Consider the following 24,432-nt stretch of genomic DNA (forward strand, 5'->3'; position numbering starts at 1 on the left):
ACAGTTCCAGTATTAGGCAAAAGTCTCAGGATAATATTCACTTGAAATATGGTTATTTGTGTCACTGAATTAACCACAACAGAAAGCTTTAAGGGTTAACTCTGTGACTTGCTATTTGCCCAAGCTACAGAGTGTGTGTGGAAACATAAGCAGATAACACACAATAGTCTGGCAGGCAGAGAGTGAATATAACAGTAATATGCAGTAAGGTAAATTGTACTCTTAGCTCCCATGCAGCACGGAAGGTACTTAACTCACAGACCGCAGTAAGATAGGAGGCAGCTGGTAGTCCTGGTCCGGTCACAGGGGAGAGGAGTTTGTTTGTACCTGGGAAACCTCAGTGCGGTGCAAAGAAGGAGTAGCTGTGGTAAGGTGGTTTGTCTGTGTGAGTGCCACGCTCTCGTCTGTAGCTGATGACGTCAGCAGGAAGCACAGTAGTTGAGAAACTGACAGGAGCAGGCAGCGTTAGTGAGAGCTGAGAATAGGTCAGACGTAACGACAAGGAAATTCCTTGGGAGGCAGCCTTAAATAGGGGAGAATAGCCAGGCTTAAAGGAACAGCACAAGTAAGTAAGCATAAGCCACAACACCTTACATCTTCAGGGGATTAGTGTTAGGTTTTTGTAAGGGGGGTTTGGGTTAGATTAGGGGTATGTGGGTGGTGGGTTTTAATGTTGGGGGGGGGGGGGGTTGTATTTTTCTTTTACAGGCAAAAGAGCTGAACTTTTTGGGGCATGCCAAATTTGGGGCATGCCAATTGATAACACACAATAGTCTGGCAGGCAGAGAGTGAATATAACAGTAATATGCAGTAAGGTAAATTGTACTCACAGCTCCCATGCAGCACGGAAGGTACTTAACTCACAGACCGCAGTAAGATAGGAGGCAGCTGGTAGTCCTGGTCCGGTCACAGGGGAGAGGAGTTTGTTTGTACCTGGGAAACCTCAGTGCGGTGCAAAGAAGGAGTAGCTGTGGTAAGGTGGTTTGTCTGTGTGAGAGCCACGCTCTCGTCTGTAGCTGATGACGTCAGCAGGAAGCACAGTAGTTGAGAAACTGACAGGAGCAGGCAGCGTTAGTGAGAGCTGAGAATAGGTCAGACGTAACGACAAGGAAATTCCTTGGGAGGCAGCCTTAAATAGGGGAGAATAGCCAGGCTTAAAGGAACAGCACAAGTAAGTAAGCATAAGCCACAACACCTTACATCTTCAGGGGATTAGTGTTAGGTTTTTGTAAGGGGGTTTTGGGTTAGATAGATAGGGGTATGTGGGTGGTGGGTTTTAATGTTGGGGGGGGTTGTATTTTTCTTTTACAGGCAAAAGAGCTGAACTTTTTGAGGCATGCCCCCACAAATGGCCCTTTTAAGGGCTGGTAAGGTAAAAGAGCTTTGAACTTTATTTAATTTAGAACAGGGTAGGGCATTTTTTTATTTTGGGGGGGTTTGTTATTTTATTAGGGGGCTTAGATTAGGTGTAAGTACCTTAAAATTGTTGTAATATTTTTTAAATGTTTGTAACTTATTTTTTTATTTTTTGTAACTTAGCTTTTTTTATTTTTTGTACTTTAGTTAGTTTATGTAATTGTATTTAATTGTACTTATTTGTAGGTAGTTTATTTAATTAATTTAATGATAGTGTAGTGTTAGGTTTAATTGTAACTTAGGTTAGGATTTATTTTACAGGTAATTTTGTATTTCTTTTAGCTAGGTAGTTATTAAATAGTTAATAACTATTTAATAACTATTCTAACTAGCTAAAATAAATACAAAGTTACCTGTAAAATAAATATAAATCCTAAGATAGCTACAATATAATTATTATTTATATTGTAGCTATATTAGGGTTTATTTTAAAGGTAAGTATTTAGTTTTAAATAGGATTAATTTAGTTAATAATAGAAATATTATTTAGATTTATTTAATTAATATTTAAGTTAGGGGGGCGTTAGGGTTAGGTTTAGGGGTTAATAATTTTATTACAGTGGCGGCGGTGTAGTGGGGGGCCGGATAGGGGTTAATAAATTTGTTATAGGTGACGACGGTGTAGGGAGGATAGGGGTTAATAGGTTTAATATAGGTTGCGGCGGGTTCAGGGAGCGGCGGTTTAGGGGTTAAACTATTTAGTTGCGGCGAGGTGCGGGATCAGCAGGATAGGGGTGAATAATTTTATTATAGAGGGCGACGGTATAGGGGGGGCAGGATAGGGGTTACTAGGTATACTGTAGGTGGCAGCGGTGTCTGGGAGCGGCGGTTTAGGGGTTAATACATTTATCAGAGTTGCGGCAGGGTCTAGGAGCGGCGGTTTAGGGGTTAGTAACTTTATTGAGTTGCGGGAGGCTCCGGGGGTGCGGTATAGGGATAGAACAGTGTAGTTTAGTGTGAGTGCTTAGTGACAGGCTAGCAATAAAGCTGGGAAAAAGCCGAAGAGCAGCGAGATCGGATGAGTGATAACTCTCACAGTCCGCTGCTCATCGCCCCACGGCTTTTTGACAGCTTTATTTGATAACTTAGGTGAACGTATTCAAGGTCCGCGGCGGCGAAGGTAGGCAAGCTTAGGCGGGCGTATTGGGCCGGCGAAGGCAGAAAAGTAGACGGCTTGATAACTACCCCCATTAACTCCAATTCCGCCGCCCCCGACATCGCCAACACTAATAAAAGTTATTAACCCCTATTCCGCCACCCCCGACATTGCAGACACTAATAAAAGTTATTAACCCCTATTCTGCCCCTCCCCAACATCGCCGACACTAATAAAAGTTATTAACCCCTAATCTGCCGCTCCCTGACACTAATAAAAGTTTTAAACTCCTGTCAGTATATTGCCGGGTTATAATACCATATATTTAATAATTATTCTTTAAAACAAACCCCCAATAAAATGTATATACAAAACAATTGAAATTAATGTAAATTCCTAAATTCTTTATATTAGTTGAATTATATTTATAGGAACCAGGTTATGAATCAAACTATACACATTTATACTGTTATAATATGCTATACAAAGATCATAAAAAACAGAATTTATGCTTACCTGATAAATTACTTTCTCCAACGGTGTGTCCGGTCCACGGCGTCATCCATTACTTGTGGGAAATGTTCTCCCCCACAGGGAAAGGCAAGGAGAGCACACAGCAAGAGCTGTCCATATAGCTCCCCTTCTGGCTCCGCCCCCCAGTCATTCGACCGAAGGTTAGGAGAAAAAGGAGAAACTATAGGGTGTCCGGTCCACGGCGTCATCCATTACTTGTGGGAACCAATACCAAAGCTTTAGGACATGGATGAAGGGAGGGAGCAAATCAGGTTACCTAAACAGAAGGCACCACGGCTTGCAAAACCTTTCTCCCAAAAACAGCCTCCGAAGAAGCAAAAATATCAAATTTGTAGAATTTGGCAAAAGTGTGCAGAGAAGACCAAGTCGCTGCCTTACATATCTGGTCAACAGAAGCCTCGTTCTTATAGGCCCATGTGGAAGCCACATAAGCCAAGTCTCATAAGCCAAGTGGATAATGCTTTTCCGCCAGAAAGAGAGAGAGGTAGCAGTAGCTTTTTGACCTCTCCTCTTACCAGAGTAAACGACAAACAAGGATGAGGTTTGTCTAAAATCTTTTGTTGCTTCTAAATAGAACTTTAAAGCACGAACAACATCAAAATTGTGTAATAAACGTTCCTTCTTTGAAACTGGATTCGGACACAAAGAAGGAACAACTATTTCCTGGTTGATGTTCTCGTTGGAAACAACTTTTGGAAGAAAACCAGGCTTAGTACGCAAAACAACCTTATCTGAATGGAACACCAGATAGGGTGGATCACACTGCAAAGCAGATAATTCAGAAACTCTTCTAGCAGAAGAAATAGCAACCAAAAACAGAACTTTCCAAGATAGTAACTTAATATCTATGGAATGTAAAGGTTCAAACGGAACCCCTTGAAGAACTGAAAGAACTAAATTTAGACTCCAAGGAGGAGTCATGGGTCTGTAAACAGGCTTGATTCTAACCAAAGCCTGAACAAAAGCTTGTACATCTGGCAAAGCTGCCAGTCGTTTGTGCAACAAGACGGATAATGCAGAAATCTGTCCTTTTGGAGAACTAGCTGACAATCCTTTATCCAAACCTTCTTGAAAGAAAGAGAGAAAGGAGAGAATCTTTGGAATTTTAGTCTTACTCCAGGAGAATCCTTTGGATTCACACCAACAGATATATTTTTTCCATATTTTATGGTAAATCCTTCTAGTCACAGGTTTTCTGGCTTGGACCAGAGTATCAATCACAGAATTTGAAAACCCACGCTTGGATAAAATCAAGCGTTCAATTTCCAAGCAGTCAGATGCAGAGAAACTAGATTGGGATGTTCGAATGGACCTTGTACTAGAAGGTCCTGTCTCAAAGGTAGCTTCCATGGTGGAGCAGATGACATATTCACCAGGTCTGCATACCAAGTCCTGCGTGGCCACGCAGGAGCTATCAGAATCACCGAGGCCTTCTCCTGTTTGATCCTGGCTATGAGCCTGGGGAGGAGAGGAAACGGTGGAAACACATATGCTAGGTTGAACAACCAAGGCGCCACTAATGCATCCACTAGAGTCGCCTTGGGATCCCTGGATCTGGACCCGTAGCAAGGAATCTTGAAGTTCTGACGGGACGCCATTAGATCCATGTCTGGAATGCCCCATAATTGGGTTAACTGAGCAAAGACCTCCGGATGGATTTCCCACTCCCCCGGATGGAAAGTCTGACGACTCAAATAGTCCGCCTCCCAGTTGTCTACTCCTGGGATGTGAATAGCAGATAGATGGCAGGAGTGATTCTCTGCCCATTGAATTATCTTGGTTACTTCCTTAATCGCTAGGGAACTCTTTGTTCCCCCCTGATGATTGATGTACGCAACAGTCGTTTTGTTGTCCGACTGAAATCTTATGAACCTGGCTTCCGCTAGCTGAGGCCAAGCCAGGAGCGCATTGAATATAGCTCTTAGTTCCAAAATGTTTATCGGGAGAAGCGACTCTTCCCGCGACCATAGGCCCTGAGCTTTCAGAGAGTCCCAGACCGCGCCCCACCCCAAGAGGCTGGCGTCGGTCGTGACGATGACTCACTCCGGTCTGCGGAAACTCATTCCTTGAGACAGGTGATCCTGGGTCAACCACCAGAGAAGTTAGTCCCTGGTTACCTGGTCTACTTGAATTTGGGGAGACAAGTCTGTATAGTCCCCATTCCACTGATTGAGCATGCACAGCTGTAATGGTCTTAGATGAATTCAAACCACATCCATTGCTGCGACCATTAGTCCTATTACTTCCATGCATTGAGCTATGGAGGGTTGAGGAATAGAGTGAAGAACTCGACAAGCTTTTAGAAGCTTTGTCTTTCTGACGTCTGTGAGAAAGATCTTCATTTCCACAGAATCTATTATTGTTCCCAGAAAAGGAACCCTTGTGGACGGTGACAGTGAACTTTTTTCTATGTTCACTTTCCACCCGTGAGATCTGAGAAAAGCCAACACAATGTCTGTATGAGCCCTCGCTTTGGAAAGAGACGACGCTTGGATTAGGATGTCGTCTAGATAAGGTGCTACAGCGATGCCCCTCGGTCTTAGGACCGCTAGAAGGGACCCTAGCACCTTTGTGAAGATTCTGGGAGCGGTGGCTAAACCGAATGGAAGAGCCACAAACTGGTAATGTTTGTCCAGAAAGGCGAACCTCAGGAACTGATGATGAGATTTGTGGATTGGGATATGCAGATACGCATCCTTCAGATCCACGGTAGTCAAAAATTGACCCTGCTGGATTGTTGGTAAGATTGTCCGAATGGTTTCCATCTTGAAGGATGGAACTCTGAGGAACTTGTTTAATATCTTTAAATCCAGAATTGGCCTGAAAGTTCCCTCTTTTTTGGGAACCACAAACAGGTTTGAGTAAAACCCTAGACCTTGTTCCCCGGAGGGGACTGGGTTTATCACTCCCATCTTTGATAGGTCTCTTACACAATGTAAGAATGCCTGTTTCTTTATCTGGTCTGAAGATAAGCGAGACAGGTGGAACCTTCCCTTTGGAGGAAGTCCCTTGAATTCTAACAGGTATCCCTTGGAAACTCTCTCTAGTGCCCAGGGATCCAGAACATCTCTTGCCCAAGCCTGAGCGAAGAGAGATAGTCTGCCCCCTACCAGATCCGGTCCCGGATCGGGGGCTACCCCTTCATGCTGTCTTGGTAGCAGCAGCAGGTTTCTTGGTTTGTTTACCCTTGTTCCAGCCTTGCATGGGCTTCCAAGCGGATTTGGGCTGGGCCGCGTTACCTTCTTGTCTAGCGGCAGTGGAGTTATTAGCCGGTCCGTTCCTGAAATTGCGAAAGGAACGAAAATTAGACTTGTTCTTAGCCTTAAAAGGCCTATCCTGTGGGAGGGCATGGCCCTTACCCCCAGTGATGTCTGAAATAATTTCCTTCAATTCCGGCCCAAAAAGGGTCTTACCCTTGAAAGGAATATTCAGTAACTTAGTCTTGGATGACACGTCTGCCGACCAGGATTTTAGCCAAAGCGCCCTATGCGCTACTATAGCAAAACCTGAGTTTTTCGCTGCCAATTTCGTTATTTGAAAGGTGTCATCCAATATAAAGGAATTAGCTAACTTTAATGCGTGAATTCTGTCCATGACTTCTTCATAGGAAGTCTCTTTCTGGAGCGACCTTTCTAGTTCTTCTAACCAAAAGGACGCCGCTGAAGTGACAGTAATAACACACGTAGCTGGTTGAAGGATGAACCCTTGCTGAACAAAAATCTTTTTAAGCAATCCTTCCAATTTTTTATCCATAGGATCTTTGAAAGCGCAGCTGTCCTCTATAGGAATAGTTGTGCGCTTCGCTAGTGTTGAAACAGCTCCCTCAACCTTCGGGACCATTTGCCATGCGTCCCTTCTAGGGTCTACTATGGGAAACATTTTCTTAAATATAGGAGGTGGGGCAAAGGGTACACCTGGCTTCTCCCACTCCTTTTCCACTATGTTCGCTACCCTCTTAGGTATTGGAAAAGCGTCGTCGTGCACTGGGACCTCTAAAAATTTGTCCAATTTGCACAACTTCTCTGGTACTACCATGGAATCACAGTCATCCAGAGTAGCTAATACCTCCTTAAGCAAAGCGCGGAGATGTTCTAGCTTAAACTTAAATGCCTTTTAGATCAGGTTCTGCCTGTTGAGAAATTTTTCCTGAGTCTGAAATTTCACCCTCAGACAGCCCTTCTCTCACAGCCAATTCCGATTGATGTGAGGGTAAAATAAATAAGGCATCGTCAGCGTCTGATTGTTCATCCTTTTTATCTGTATTTAAAACTGAACAATCACGCTTTCTCTGAAAAACTGGCAGTTTGGATAAAAGATTTGCTATAGAATTATCCACTACTGCTGATAATTGTTGCATAGAAATAAGCACTGGCGCGCTAGGTGTCGCCTGCACGGGCAAAGCTGGTGTAGACACAGAAGGAGAGGATGTAGAGCTATCCCCACTACCTTCATTAGATAAATCATCTTGGGCAACATTATGAAAAATAACAGAGCTGTCCTGATTTTGTTTGGACGCTATGGCGCAATTATCACAAACACTCGAAGGGGGAACCACATTTGTCTCTATACACACAGAACATAGGTTATCTGATGGAACAGACATGTTAAACAGATTTAGGCAGGCAAACAATGCAATAAAAACGATTTTAAACAAAAACGTTACTGTCTCTTTAAATAATAAAATGACACACTTTATTTCTGAATGTTCAAAAAACTATGAAGGCAATATCCGATTTTTCTGAAATTTGGACCCCAGTGTCTTAATGCTTAGAAAGTATTGCACAGCAAATATGGAGATTCTAGCTCTTAAAACAAGCTAATTGTTGGATTTAACCGTTTTTGCACACCACAATCCCAGCTACAGCCTTGCTGCAGCTTTTTACCTTCCTTAGGGGTCACCATTCACAGAAAAAAAGCCTTTTGGAGTCACTTTCTGAACCACAGGACCCTCTCACATGAATCTGCATGCACTGCCTTGAAATTCAACTGCACAGCTGAAGTGCCAAAATGAGGCTTCCTCCCTCAGCACACTAGAGTGAAGGGGCCTTCCTGAGTAGATTTAGGTGTCTAAAACAAGCCAGATCAATAAAAAACGTTCCCAAGTGTATGTGAGCTTATAAAATATTTCAAATGGTATAATATTGTAATAAAAACCAATCGATTTAGCCCTAACAGTGTCTACCAGCATAAAAAACAAAAAGGGGAAGCCTGTTATCTTTTTTGCTGAGGTGAAAGAAAAATGGCTTACCGTTTCCCCTGAGGGGAAAAATGACTGTCATCTAGCATTAGCCTGTGCTGTTAGAAGGAGACTAGTCATACCTGAAGCAGATGAGTCTGCAAACTGTTACCCCCAACTGAAGTTCTCTTGTTTCAACAGTCCTGCGTGGTAACAGTAATGGATTTTAGTTACTTGTGCTAAAATCATAGCCCTCTTAAACAGAAATCTTCATCACTTTTCTGTTATAAAGTAAATAGTACAAGCCAGCACTATTTTAAAATAACAAACTCTTGATAGAAGAATAAAAAACTACAACTAACACCACAAACTCCTCGCCATCCCCGTGGTAGATGCTACTTGTTCAGAGCGGCAAGGAGAATGACTGGGGGGCGGAGCCAGAGGGGGAGCTATATGGACAGCTCTTGCTGTGTGCTCTCCTTGCCTTTCCCTGTGGGGGAGAACATTTCCCACAAGTAATGGATGACGCCGTGGACCGGACACACCAATGTTGGAGAAATTACCTTATATACAATAATCTCCCAAATCAGAGTTGTATTTAAATATCACAATGCGATACCAAGGTATGGTTTGTTAACTTCCAGACAAATATACTTAAGCTATTTAGCCCACACATGATTCTATACAACTCTAATTAAAAACATCAGAAATTATATATGTTATTTGTACAACCAACCAACTCCTATAACAATTTATCTGAGCTGGAATAATTCTTAATTATCTACAATTAAGACAAATTCTAATACATATATATATATATATATATATATATATATATATATATATATATATATATATATATATATATATATATATATATGTGCAAAGATAAATTACTTAGCATTAATGATTAGTTTTAAAATACACAGGGCTATGAAACACAAGTTTAAAATACAAATTGGGCCCTTTTAAATTTACTAACTGCAATTAGACTGTAGCAATAATTAATGTATTTGCTTTAAAATATCAAATTATATACTTTACCCAAATAAGCAAATCAATGTTTCATATTCCAGAGTTTCTTGTGGGTCATCAATGGAGGGTTTACTCACAATGTGCACAGGTATAGACTTCAAGAATTGTTAATCTTTCTTTGTTCAAGAAAGTGTCCCCAAAAATGGCAGATAATATGCTTGACACCAAAGCCTATGTATTTTCTCTCCAAAAGTTAATGCTTCTTTTTGTCTGTGTCCTGTGTGTATAGGTCTATATCCAAAAGTATAAAGAATCTCTCTTCCTTTTCTTTTTGGATTTGCCCTTCGGATGCTTAGCATTGATTGGTTATTTAGGAGACGCCTCCCTGATTGGCTCATCTGTCTCTGCATGTGTTCCAATAGTTAATTTATTTGGCTGTCATACCAGTTTTAATCCCCTAGGAGACAACCGCAAATGCAGTTTCACCATCAAAAATGTTGCTAACAATTTAATACATCCTTATAAAGTGATTATTTAACATACTTTAACTTTTAGCATTAATAAACCTTTCTTGTCAGCATCTATATTTCATTTAGCATAACAGAAAATGTACAATTTGACACCAAACTCCAGTATTTTATCAATTTCTATGATAAAATAGAAGATAACCATGTTTATGGCTAATATTCATAGGACATCTTGCTGTCTGTAAAATAAAGAAACAAATGTTGTTAAAAATGTCAAACATTTATACATCTATTTGCAGTATTTATCAAGCTCAGCAAATATTTATCTAATATGCTACTATTAGTCACTGCTTTTTAGGTCCACAAATACACATTTTTATACAGTATTTAAAATTATATAGGTTGTATTTTAAAAATGAATTTAACAGCTGCAATGTTACATGTGTCTCTTTTTAGCTATTTTGTTTAAATTGAGATGTATGTCTGAACTTCGTGTATTCAAAACTCAACAGGGGGCACATAACATCTAGAGGGGATAAATCACTTCTTCAGCTAAAACTGGCTTCTCTGAATCTAATTAAGCTTCAAATGAAATCCAGTGAGCCATGGTGTTAAATTATCACATGTGTCTGTTAGTGAAGATTGGCATATGCTTCTCCCAGATCAGGATGTATATTGAGAATTTTCAAAGGGCTTCTGAGCATATTTTCCACCAAAACACAGACTATTGGCTACATCAACCCAGGGGTTTGTGCTGGTTAATGAGACAGATGCTCTCTTTTGAACTCTTAGATGTTATGTTAATCAGGAGAAAATATTTCATGTCTGATCTCAGATTTGGAATGCATAGAATGTATTCAGTGATAAAATGAGCATGCTCAAATTTACTATTTGAGAGATTTCCTACATATTTTATCATATATATATATATATATATATATATATATATATATATATATATATATATATATAGAGAGAGAGAGAGAGAGAGAGAGAGAGAGAGAGAGAGAGAGAGAGTTGAGTTTCAGAGTTCAGCGCACATAGAATGGAGAAAAACAAAAACAAAACCAAATTATGGTGCAGTATGTCAGTACTAGGCAATCAAAAACTAAACGTGAGATTTAAATGTGCTCACCTTGTTTAACCTCAAACATGTGAGGTATGTTGGAAGCATGGAGGGGATGTAATCCCTATCTGTGGTAAAGATGTTTCCAGCTGGTATATAGAAACTTTTAGCAGGTGGAAATCTTGATATCCCTGGAGTAGAAATATGTTGGTATTTCAGACAAACTTCTCCTCTCTGGAGTTAGGTAGAGAGACTTTAATTCTTTTTGCTGGATTTCTTTCCTTGTTGCTGTTTATTTATTTTCCCCTTCTTTATACTTGAAAGGCTTCTCCTCTCTAGAGTATGGTATAAATTTTATGTATGCAAACCAATTAGTGCTCAGTTTACATACTATGAGATCAATTGTGGATATTAATTGCAGCACTCATGAGATGTGTATAAATGATGCTTGCAAGGACACAAAGTGAAATTTAAAATAAAAACACTTTTATTTTCCAATGTCCAATAAAAAATGATAAACAGAAATCATCTTTGATAATAGTCCAGATCAGGGACAGAAATAGGTGAGCAGATGAAATATAGTATATTTCTTTAAATCCGGTAGTGAGTTTTTTTTATCAGGGCTGGTGCAAAAAAAGCTAGCTGATAAAAATTAGTGATATTGTGGTATAGGATGCTGTAAGTATAGCTGAAGATAAATTCCTTGTGGTAGTTTTGAGCTCTGAAAAGCTCCCAGAGTTCAGGTGGATAAGTTGGTGTTTATGATGGAAAACCATAATAAATAGTTACATGAACTGCTGTACGCCCACTTCTGACGTCACTTCCTGTCCAGGGAGACCAAGCTTCAAACACTTCAGCAACGGACCCTGTCACTGACAGGCTTAAGAATCCACATCCATCCGGATATTATGAGCTATCTAGAGCTCAAAAACCACAAGGAATCATCATCTAGCTGTATTTACAGCAGTTCATGTAACTATTTATTACGGTTTTCCATCATAAACACCAACTTATCCACCTGAACTCTGGGAGCTTTTCAGAGCTCAAAACCACCACAAGGAATTTACCTTCAGCTGTACTTACAGCATCCTATACCACAATATCACTAATTTTTATCAGCTAGCTGTTTTTGCACCAGCCCTGATAAAAAAAAACTCACTACCGGATTTAAACAAAATATACTATATTTCATCTGCTCACCTATTTCTGTCCCTGATCTGGACTATTATCAAAGAAGATTTCTGTTTATCATTTTTTATTGGACATTGGAAAATAAAAGTGTTTTTATTTTAAATTTCACTTTGTGTCCTTGCAAGCATCATTTATACACATCTCATGAGTGCTGCAATTAATATCCACAACTGATCTCATAGTATGTAAACTGAGCACTAATTGGTTTGCATACATAAAGTTTATACCATACTGCAGAGAGGAGAAGCCTTTCAAGTATAAAGAAGGGGAAAATAAATAAACAGCAACAAGGAAAGAAATCCAGCAAAAAGAATTAAAGTGTCTCTACCTAACTCCAGAGAGGACAAGTTTGTCTGAAATACCTACATATTTCTACTCCAGGGATATCAAGATTTCCACCTGCTAAAAGTTTCTGCATACCAGCTGGAAACATCTTTACCACAGATAAGGATTACATCCCCTCTATGCTTCCAACATACCTCACATGTTTGAGGTTAAACAAGGTGAGCACATTGAAATCTCACGTTTAGTTTTTGATTGCCTAGTACTGACATACTGCACCATAATTTGTTTTTGTTTTTCTCCATTCTATGTGCGCTGAACTCTGAAACTCAACTCCATACCTTTTTCCTTCACATTCCATTTGATGATAGTGGAATATTCAGAAACTAGCTGCCATTGAAATATATCAGGAGGAACTATTTAGAGCAAAATAACTATTTGCAACGTACACAGCGCAGATCAAGAAACACCCAAGCAATATATATATATATATATATATATATATATATATATATATATATGTATTTTCCACTGACATTTACAGATACCCTGACACTCCTAATCCGCTGCCCCCGACATCGTCAACACCTAAATAAACATATTAACCCCTAAACTGCCAGCCCCCCACATCGCCAACACTATAATAAAGTATTAACCCCTAAACCTTCAGCCCCTCACATCGTAACTACTAAACTAAACCTATTTACCCCTAAACCTAACACCCCCTTAACTTTAAATTAAAATTACAATATATCTATCTTTAAAAAAATAAAAACTTACCTGTGAAATAAAAAAACTGTTTAAACTATAAATTAACCTAACATAACTATTCTAATAAAATAAAAAAACTACCAGTTAAAAACTCTATGAATTTTTTTTAAAAAAAAAATCTAACATTACAAAAAATAATAAACACTAAATTACGAAAAATAAAAAACTCTAAGATTAAAAAAAATAATAAACGAAATTATCAAAAATAAAAACAATTACAACTAATCTAATAGCCCTTAAAAAATAAAAAAGCGCCCCTCAAAATAAAAGCATCCCCTAACCTACAATTAACTAACAATAGCCCTTAAAAGGGCCTTTTGTATGGCATTGCACTAAGTTAAACAGCTTTTACCTTAAAAAATTACTAAGTCCCCCACTAAAAGTAAACCCCCACCCAACAAAACCCCCAAAATAAAAAAACCTAAGGGCATTCAGCTCATTTACAAGTGCCCGTCCCTAATAATAAAAAAAAAAAATACCCAAAAAAATTAAAAAAAAACTAACACTAACCCTACAAAATCTACTCACTGTTCCTGAAGTCTGGACATCCATCTTCATACGGGGCGGCGAGAAGTCTTCATCCATGCGGTGACACCTTCATACATCTCGGAGACATCTTCTATCTTCATCTCGGCAGCGGAGCAGAGTTATCCTGAAGGGCGATGAGAACCTGCGCAGAGCGTCCTCTTCATACGAAAACCGAATTACAATGAAGTTGAATGCAAGGTACCCATTTTAAAATGGCATACCTTGCATTCCTATTGGCTTATTTGATTCTTCAAATTCAAATCAGTCACACTGTTAAATTTGAAACAGTAAAGGAAGAATGCTTATAGTAAAAAATCTGATTGTTTATGCCTTAGCAGCTGCTTCTGAACTTTTTATGTATATAACTTTTTTTTTTGTCTGTACATTGCATTTATGCTGGACTGTTATTTTTTTCACAGATTGACCCAGATGTATGTACTGATTTCCATACCAGCCCTACCGGTAAGTGTCTTGTGTTGTCTGTACGTACAAAGTTGTCCATACACACAAGGCATAGTAAAAGGATATAATGGTCAAAATTTAAATGTGCACGGGTGCATTTCAATTTGCAATAGAATCATTTTTTCCATTAGCAAACATGCTTCTAATAAATGTTATTACTGTTTTTCTGCAGCATACGCACATATTCTGTAAAGGCACCAGTATTCAAGTACCACACCTTTTCAACTTTTTTGGCAGTGGTGTTTATTGCTTCTGACGACGTAGGGCGAGATTACATATGCGGCGTAGCCGGCAACTCCAGTTTTTAGTTGAAGTGAGCGATCACATATACGGCGCCGCATACAAATGTGGCGCGTATATTTCACCCGTCGCCAGCAGTTTTTACTCCCATGAAATTACATAGAACCGGCGTTGCAAATCGGTATCACATATTCAGCGCAAGGATTTACGCGACAAAAATGGAGAAATTTTACTCCATTTTCACCTCGTCACACATAGGCAGGCGGTGCAAGCCTTGCGCTGAGTATATGAGCACCGTAACTCACTGGAAGTCTCAACACATGCGCAATATCTACCTGTCAACTGCCTTCACTTATCGCAATAACTAAATAAAATCTATTAACCCCTAATCTGCCAACTCCCACATTGCGAAGTACCTAATAAAGTTTAAACCCCTAACCCGTCACCCCCCCGCAACGCAATAAAATAAACTATTAACTCCTAAACTGCCATCCCCCCTACAATGCAATCTACCTAATTAAACTAGTAACCCCTAATCCGCCATCCACCACAACGAAATCTACCTAATTAACCCCTAAACCGCCATCCTCCCACAATGCAAAGAATGAATCTAAGTACTAAGCCCCCTAACCTAACAGCCCCTAAGTTAACCACAATTATATAAAATAAAAAAAACAGCCTTACTAATAAATTTATTTAAAAAAATCCTAACATACAATTAAAATAAAAAATCCTAACATTACTTAAAAAAAAAAATAAGATTGAATTAAAACAATCTAAAATTACAAAAATAAATAAATCTAAAATTACATAAAAAAATAAACGAAATTATCCAAAATATTTTTTTAACCTAATCTAATACCCCTATAAAAACAACCCCCCCAAAATAAAAACACCCCCTAATCTAACACTAAACTACCAATAGCCTTTAAAAGGGCCTTTTGTAGGCCATTGCCCCAAAGCAATGGGGCTACAAGTTACCCCCTAAAAGTAAACCCCCCCCACCCACAAAACCCCCCCAAAAAAAAACTAATACTAAAAAAGCATAAGCTACCCATTGCCCCTAAAGGGGCAATTGTATGGGCAATCAGTTCTTTTGCAGGCCATTAAAATAAAAAAGCCCTAATCTAAAAAAAAAAACACCCAAAAAACCTCCCCTAAGTCTCTAACCCCGAAATAAGTACTCACAATTCCTGAAGTCCGGCGGTGAAGGTCTTCTTCCAGACAGCAACATCTTCATCCAGAACGGGGACCTCTTCTATCTTCATCCGGAGCAAAGGCGGCACAGAGCGGAGGTTGCCGCGGAGCAGAAACAGCAGCCGTGGAGACATCCAGCGCAGAGGATCCTCTTCATGCAATTACCGCTGCACAATGAAGCTTGAATGCAAGGTACCCGTTTTATATTTGTGGTACCTTACATTCCTATTGGCTGAAAATTTCATATCAGCCAATAGGATGAGAGCTACTGAAATCCTATTGGCTGTTCAATTCAGCCAATAGGAATGCAAGGTGCCCCAAATATAAAACGGGTACCTTGCTTTCAAGCTTCAGTGTGCGGCGACGATCGCATGAAGAGGATACTTCTTGCCAGTCCTGCTCCGCGGCCGCCATTCGTGCTACAAAGCCACCTCCGCTTCGCACCGCCTTTGCTCCGGATAAAGATAGAAGAGGTCCCTGCGCTCGATGAAGATGTCGCCGCCTGGAAGAAGACCTTTACCGCCGGAATTTAGGAATGGTGAGTACCTATTTCGGGATTAGACTTAGGTTTTTTTTTTCTGTTTTTGGGTGGGCTTTTTTTTAGATTATGGCTTTTTTAATTTAATGGGCTGCAAAAGAGCTGATTGCCCTTTTAAGGGCAATGCCCATACAAATGCCCCTTTAGGGGCTATGGGTAGCTCTCTCTCCCCCCTCTCTTTTGCTATGTCTCTTTCCCCTCTCTTTTGCTCTCTCTCTCCATCCCTCTCTATTGCTCTCTCTCCCCCTCTCTTTTGCACTCTCTCCCCCCCTCTCTTTTGCGCTCTCTCTCTCCCCCTCTCTTTTGCTCTGTCTCTTTCCCCTCTCTCTTGTTCTCTCTCTCCATCCCTCTCTTTTGCTCTCTCTCTCCATCCCTTTCTTTTGCTCTTTCTCTCCATCCCTATCTTGCTCTCTCTCCCCCCTCTCTTTTGCTCTCCCTCCCCCCTCTCTTTTGCTCTCTCTCGCCCCCCTCTCCTTTGCTCTGTCTCTCTCCCCTCTCTTTTGCTCTTTCTCTCCCCCTCTCTATTGCTCTCTCTCCCCCTCTCTTTTGCTCTCTCTCCCCCTCTCTTTTTTGCTCTCTCTCTCCCCCCTCTCTTTTGCTCTGTCTCTTTCCCCTCTCCTTTGCTCTCTCTCTTCATCCCTCTCTTTTGCTCTCTCTCTCCCCCTCTCTTTTGCCCTCTCTCCCCCTCTCTTTTGCCCTCTCTCCCCCTCTCTTTTGATCTCTCTCTCTCTCTCCCCTCTCTTTTGCTCTCTCTCTCTCCCCCCTCTATTTTGCTCTGTCTCTCTCCCCTCTCTTTTGCACTCTCTCTTCATCCCTCTCTTTTGCTCTCTCTCTCCCTCTCTATTGCTCTCTCTCCCCCCTCTATTTTGCTCTCTCTCCCCCCTCTCTATTGCTCTCCCCCTCTCTCCCCACTCTCTCTCCCCCTCTCTTCTTTTGCTCTCTCTCTCCCCCTCTCTCTTGTTCTTTCTCTTCCCTTCTCTTTTGCTCTCTCTCTTTCCCCCTCTTATTTTCTCTCTCCCCCTCTCTTTTGATCTCTCTCTCCCTCCTCTTTTTTCACTCTCTTCCCTCTATTTTGCTCTTTCCCCTCTCTTTTGCTGTTTCCCCTCTATTTTGCTCTCTTTCCCCTCTCTTTTGCTCTTTCCCCTCTCTTTTGCTCTCTCTCTTCCCCTCTCTTTAGCTCTTTCCCATCTCTTTCTGTCTCTCCCCCTCTCTTTCTATCTGTTTCCCCTCTCTCTCGCGCCGACCGCCCCAGCCCTGTTCCCGCCACACCGACCATGCCCCACCATGCCCAGTCACGCTATGCCCGGTCACGCCCACTTTTGTCGCACCATGCTGCAAACAGCAGATAAGGTAAGGCCAGGTGTGTTTGTCCTCGTGCTGTCTCTACTGCGCATAACAACTTCGGACAAACACACTTGGCCTTTTATATTATAGGATGATGAAAATAATGGTATCTTTAGAAAATCCATGTAATGGTGAGAAAAACGGTATATAATATGCGTGGGTACAGTAAATGAGTAAGAGGAAAATTACAGCTAATCACAAACACCGCAGAAATGTAAAAAAACATAATTTATGTAAGAACTTACCTGATAAATTCATTTTTTTCATATTGGCAAGAGTCCATGAGCTAGTGACGTATGTGACAATCCTACCAGGAGGGGCAAAGTTTCCCAAACCTCAAAATGCCTATACATACACCCCTCACCACACCCACAATTCAGTTTAACGAATAGCCAAGTAGTGGGGTGATAAAGAAAGGAGTAAAAAGCATCAAAAAAGGAATTTGGAAATAATTGTGCTTTATACAAAAAAATCATAACCACCATAAAAATGGTGGGTCTCATGGACTCTTGCCAATATGAAAGAAATTAATTTATCAGGTAAGTTCTTACATAAATTATGTTTTCTTTCATTTAATTGTCAAGAGTCCATAAGCTAGTGGCATATGGGATAGTAATACCCAAGATGTGGAACTCCACAGAAGAGTCACTAGAGAGGGAGGGATAAAAATAATAACAGCCATTTTCCGCTGAAAAAATTAATCCACAACCCAAAATATAAATTTATTCTCATAAATGAAAAGAAAAACTTAAACATAAGCAGAGGAATCAAACTGAAATAGCTGCCTGAAGAACATTTCTACCAAAAACTGCTTCCGAGGAAGCAAATACATCAAAACGGTAGAATTTAGTAAATGTATGCAAAGAAGACCAAGTTGCTGATTTGCAAATCTGATCAACTGAAGCTTCATTCTTAAAAGCGCACGAAGTGGAGACTAGTAGAATAAGCTGTGGAAGTGGAGATCTAGTAGAATAAGCTGTAATTTTCTGAGGTGGTGCCTGACCCGACTCTAAATAAGCCTGATGAATCAAAAGCTTTAACCAGAATGCCAAGGAAATGGCAGAAGCTTTCTGACCTTTCCTAGGACCAGAAAAGACAACAAATAGACTAGAAGTCTTCCTGAAATCTTTAGTAGCTTTAACATAATATTTCAAAGCTCTTACAACATCCAAAGAATGTAAGGATCTCTCCAAAGAATTCTTAGAATTAGGACACAAAGAAGGAACAACAATTTCTCTATTAATGTTGTTAGAATTCACAACCTTAGGTAGAAATTTAAATGAAGTCAACAAAACTGCCTTATCCTGATGGAAAATCAAAAAAAAGGAGATTCACAGGAAAGAGCAGATAATTCAGAATCTCTTCTAGCAGAAGATATGGCCAAAAGGAACAACACTTTCCAAGAAAGTAGTTTAATGTCCAAAGAATGCATAGGCTCAAACGGTGGAGCCTGTAAAGCCTTCAAAACCAAATTAAGACTCCAAGGAGGAGAGATTGATTTAATGACAGGCTTGATACGGATCAAAGCCTGCACAAAACAGTGAATATCTGGAAGCTTAGCAATCTTTCTGTGAAATAAAACAGAAAGATCAGACATTTGTCCATTCAAGGAACTTGCAGACAAACCTTTATCCAAACCATGCTGAAGAAACTGTACAATTCTAGGAATTCTAAAAGAATGCCAAGAAAATGTATGAGAAGAACACCATGAAATATAAATCTTCCAAACTCTATAATAAATCTTCTTAGAAACAGATTTACGAGCCTGTAACATAGTATTAATCACTGAGTCAGAGAAACCTCTATGACTAAGCACTAGGCGTTCAATTTCCATACCCTAAAATTTAATGATTTGAGATCCTGAAGGAAAAATGGACCTTGAGACAGAAGGTCTGGTCTTAAAAGAAGTGGCCAAGGTTGGCAACTGGACATCCAAACAAGATCCGCATACCAAAACCTGTGAGGCCATGCTGGAGCTACCAGCAACACAAACGATTGTTCCATGATGATCTTGGAGATCACTCTTGGAAGAAGAACTAGAGGCGGGAAGATATAAGCAGGTTGGTAACACCAAGGAACTGCTAACGCATTCACTGCCTCCGCCTGAGGATCCCTGGACCTGGACAAGTACCTGGGAAGTCTCTTGTTTAGATGGGAAGCCATCAGATCTATTTCTGGAAGACCCCATATCTGAACAATTTGAGAAAACACATCTGGATGGAGCGACCACTCCCCCGGATGTAAAGTCTGATGGCTGAAATAATCCGCTTCCCAATTGTCTACACCTGGGATATGAACCGCAGAAATTAGACAGGAGCTGGATTCCGTCCCAGAAAGTATGCAAGATACTTCTTTCATAGCTTGGGGAATGCGAGTCCACCCTTATGATTGACATATGCCACAGTTGTGATATTGTCTGTCTGAAAACAAATGAATGGTTCTCTCTTCAACAGAGGCCACACCTGAAGAGCCCTGAAAATAGCACAGATTTATAAAATATTGATGGGTAATCTTTCCTCTTGAGATTTCCAAACCCCTTGTGCTGTCAGAGATCCCCAGACAGCTCCCCAACCTGAAAGACTTGCATCGGTTGTGATCACAATCCAGGTTGGACGAACAAAAGAGGCTCCTTGAACTATACAATGGTGATATAACCACCAAGTCAGAGAGAGTCGAACATTGGGATTTAAGGATATTAATTGTGATAACTTTGTATAATCCCTGCACCATTGATTCAGCAAACAAAGCTTGAGAGGTCTCATATGAAAACGAGCAAAGGGAATAGCGGCCAATGCTGCAGTCATGAGACCTAAAACTTCCATGCACATAGCTACTGAAGGGAATGATTGAGACTGAAGGTTCCAACAAGCTGAACCCAATTTTAGTTGTCTCTTGTCTGTTAGAGACAGAGTCATGGACACTGAATCTATCTGTAAACCTGAAAAGGTGACCCTTGTCTGTGGAATCAAGGAACCTTTTGGTAAATTGATCCTCCAACCATGTCTTTGAATAAACAACACTAGTTGATTCATGTGAGATTCTGCAGAATGTAAAGACTGAGCTAGTACCAAGATATCATCCAAATAAAGAAACACCGCAATACCCCGTTCTCTGAATATAGAGAGTAGGGCGCCGAGAACCTTTGAAAAAATTCTTGGAGCTATCGCTAGGCCAAACGGAAGAGCGACAAATTGGTAATGCTTGTCTAGAAAATGTCACCATTTTGAAAGTTGGCACTCTTACAAAACGATTCAAAATTTTAAAATCCAGAACTGGCCTGAATGAATTTTCTTTCTTTGGGAAAATGAATAGATTTGAATAAAACCCTAGACCCTGTTCCTGAAACGGAACTGGTATGATTACCCCTGAAAGATCCAGGTCTGAAACACACTACAGAAAAGCCTGAGCCTTTACTGAATTTGTCGGGATAGGTGAGAGAAAAAATCTTCTCACAGGAGGTCTTACTCTGAATCCTATTTGGTACCCTTGAGAGACAATACTCTGAATCCATTTATTTTGGACAGAATCTGCCCAAATGCTTTGGAAGAATCTTAATCTGTCCCCTACCAGCTGAGCTGGATTGAGGGCCGCACCTTCATGCAGACTTGGGGGCTGGCTTTGGTTTCTTAAACGGGTTGGATTTATTCCAACTTGAAGAAGGTTTCCAATTGGAACCAGATTATTTGGGGGAAGAATTGGGTTTCTGTTCCTTATTTTGTCGAAAGGAACAAAAACGGTTAGAAGCTTTAGCTTTACCCTTAGGTCTTTTATCCTGAGGCAAAAAAACTCCCTTCCCCCCAGTGACAGTTAAAATAATTGAATTCAACTGAGAACCTAATAAATTATTACCTTGGGAAGAAAGAGATAGTAATCCAGATTTAGATACCATGTCAAAATTCCAATATTTAAGCCACAAAGCTCTTCTAGCTAAAATAGCTAATGACATAAATATAAAAAATGGCATCACAGATAAAAAAAAGATTAGCATGTTGAAGTAAGCGAACAATGCTAGACAAATCAGAATCTGTTTCCTGTTGTACTAAACTTTCCAACCAAAAAGTTGATGCAGCTTCAACATCAGCCATAGAAATGGCAGGCCTGAGAAGATAGCCAGAATATAAATAAGTTTTCCTTAGATAAGATTCAAGTTTCCTATCTAAGGGGTCCTTAAAGGAAGTATTATCTTCCATAGGAATAGTAGTATGTTTGGAAAGATTAGAAATATCCCCATCAACTCTGGGGATCTTTTCCCAAAACTCCAAACTAACTTCTGGCAAAGGATACAATTGTTTAAACCTTGAAGAAGGGATAAAAGAAGTACAAGGCCTATTCCATTCCTTAGAAATCATATCAGAAATAGCATCAGGAACTGGAAAAACCTCTGGAGTAACCACAGGAGGTTTATAAACAGAATTTAAACGTTTACTAGTTTTAACAATAAGAGGACTAGTTTCCTCAATATCCAATGTAATCAACACCTCTTTTAACAAGGAACGAATATTATCCATTTTAAATAAATAAGTAAATGTGTCAGTGTCAATATCTGAGGTAGGATCTTCTGAGTCAGATAGATCCTCATCAGAGGAGGATAATTCAGTATGTTGCCGGTCATTTGAAAATCCATCAACTTTATGAGAAGTTTTAAAAGACCCTTTACATTTATTAGAAGGTGGGATAGCAGACAGAGGGGCCTAGTTATCAAGCCGTCAACCTCAAATACGCTGGAATTCCGCAGCGTATTTGTGGCGAGGCTGATTCGCCTTAGTTATCAAAGGCTCGAGACCGGCAAAAGTAGAATTTTGTGACGTAAGCTTCGATCCGCCGGACTCAGTCCGACACAGATCGATTCTTACGTCACTCCAGATGTTCCGCACACAAGTGCGGCACAATCTCACTACTTTTGCTAGCTATCAAAAAACTAGCAGGTACGCTCGGCACTTTTACGGCCCAGCGTACCTGGTTTTCAATCCGCCACCCCTGGAGGCGGCGGATCCCATAGGAATCAATGGGAGTCTGACCATAGCGAAAGTACAAGTTCGCTGCTGACAGACATCCCATTGATTTCTATGGGAGCTGTCTACACCTAACACCCTAACATGTACCCCGAGTCTAAACACCACTAATCTGACCCCCCCTACACCGCCGCAACTAAATAAAGTTATTACCCCCTAAACCGCCGCTCCCGGAGCCCACCGCAAGCTACTCTATACATATTAACCCCTAAACCGCCACTCCCGGAGCCCACCGCAACTATAATAAATGTATTAACCCCTAAACCGCCGCTCCCTGAACCCGCCGCAACCTATATTAAATGTATTAACCCCTATCCTGCCCCCCCTACACCGTCGCCACCTATAATAAATTTATTAACCCCTATCCTGCCCCCCACTACGCCGCCGCCACTGTAATAAAATTATTAACCCCTAAACCTAAGTCTAACCCTAACCCTAACGCCCCCTAACTTAAATATTAATTAAATAAATCTAAATAAATTAACTCTTATTAACTAAATGAATCCTATTTAAAACTAAATACTTACCTTTAAAATAAACCCTAATATAGCTACAATATAAATAATAATTATATTCTAGCTATCTTAGGATTTATATTTATTTTACAGGTACCTTTCAATTTATTTTAACCATGTACAATAACTATTAAATAGTTATTAACTATTTAATAGCTTACCTAGCTAAAATAAAGAGAAATGTACCTGTGAAATAAATCCTAACCTAAGTTACAATTACACCTAACACTACACTATACTTTAATAAATTATTCCTATTTAAAACTAAATACTTACCTGTAAAATAAACCCTAAGATAGCTACAATGTAATTAATACTTATATTATAGCTATCTTAGGATTTATATTTATTTTACAGGTAACTTTGTATTTATTTTAGCTAGTTAGAATAGTTATTAAATAGTTATTAACTATTTAATAACTACCTAGCTAAAAGAAATACAAAATTACCTGTAAAATAAATCCTAACCTAAGTTACAATTAAACCTAATACTACACTATCATTAAATTAACTAAATAAACTACCTACAAATAACTACAATGAAATACAATTACATAAACTAACTAAAGTACAAAAAATAAAAAAAGCTAAGTTACAAAAAATAAAAAATTAAGTTACAAACATGTTAAAAATATTACAACAATTTTAAGCTACATACACCTAATCTAAGCCCCCTAATAAAATAACAAACCCCCCCAAAATAAAAAAAAATCCCTACCCTATTCTAAATTACATAAATTTCAAAGCTCTTTTACCTTACCAGCCCTTAAAAGGGCCATTTGTGGGGGCATGCCCCAAAAAGTTCAGCTCTTTTGCCTGTAAAAGAAAAATACAACCCCCCCCCCCAACATTAAAACCCACCACCCACATACCCCTAATCTAACCCAAACCCCCCTTACAAAAACCTAACACTAATCCCCTGAAGATCATCCTACCTTGAGTCGTCTTCACTCAGCCGAGCCACCGATGGAACTGAAGAGGACATCCGGAGCGGAAGAAGTTAATCCTCCAAGCGGCGCTGAAGAAATCTTCCATCCGATGAAGTCATCATCCAGGCGGCGCTGAAGAAGTCTTCGATCCGGCCGATGTCATCTTCAAAGAGGCGCTGAAGAGGTCTTCTATCCGGGCGAAGTCATCTTCCAAGCCGGGTCTTGAATCTTCCTTCCGCCGACGCGGAACCACCTTCTTCACCGACGGACTACGACGAATGACGGCTCCTTTAAGGGACGTCATCCAAGATGGCGTCCCCTCAATTCCGATTGGCTGATAGGATTCTATCAGCCAATCGGAATTAAGGTAGGAAAAATCTGATTGGCTGATGGAATCAGCCAATCAGATTGAGCTCGCATTCTATTGGCTGTTCCGATCAGCCAATAGAATGCGAGCTCAATCTGATTGGCTGATTGGATCAGCCAATCGGATTGAACTTGAATCTGATTGGCTGATTCCATCAGCCAATCAGATTTTCCTACCTTAATTCCGATTGGCTGATAGAATCCTATCAGCCAATCGGAATTGAGGGGACGCCATCTTGGATGACGTCCCTTAAAGGAGCCGTCATTCGTCGTAGTCCGTCGGTGAAGAAGGTGGTTCCGCATCGGCGGAAGGAAGATTCAAGACCC

At 40.1% G+C, this 24,432-nt stretch overlaps 1 protein-coding gene across 2 annotated transcripts in view; it reads left to right on the forward strand.

Moving 5' to 3' along the window:
* The window catches only part of LOC128642788 (multidrug and toxin extrusion protein 1-like), a 676,487-nt gene that overhangs the window by 313,476 nt on the left and 338,579 nt on the right, over positions 1-24,432 (forward strand). For both annotated transcript variants that reach the window (XM_053695585.1, XM_053695586.1), the window contains exon 6: positions 13,922-13,964. In XM_053695585.1, coding sequence (XP_053551560.1) covers positions 13,922-13,964 — 43 coding nt within the window. The remainder of the gene's footprint in view (positions 1-13,921; positions 13,965-24,432) is intronic.

The sequence above is a fragment of the Bombina bombina genome, chromosome 12, assembly GCF_027579735.1.
Source record: "Bombina bombina isolate aBomBom1 chromosome 12, aBomBom1.pri, whole genome shotgun sequence".
NCBI classification, from domain to species: Eukaryota; Metazoa; Chordata; class Amphibia; order Anura; family Bombinatoridae; genus Bombina; species Bombina bombina.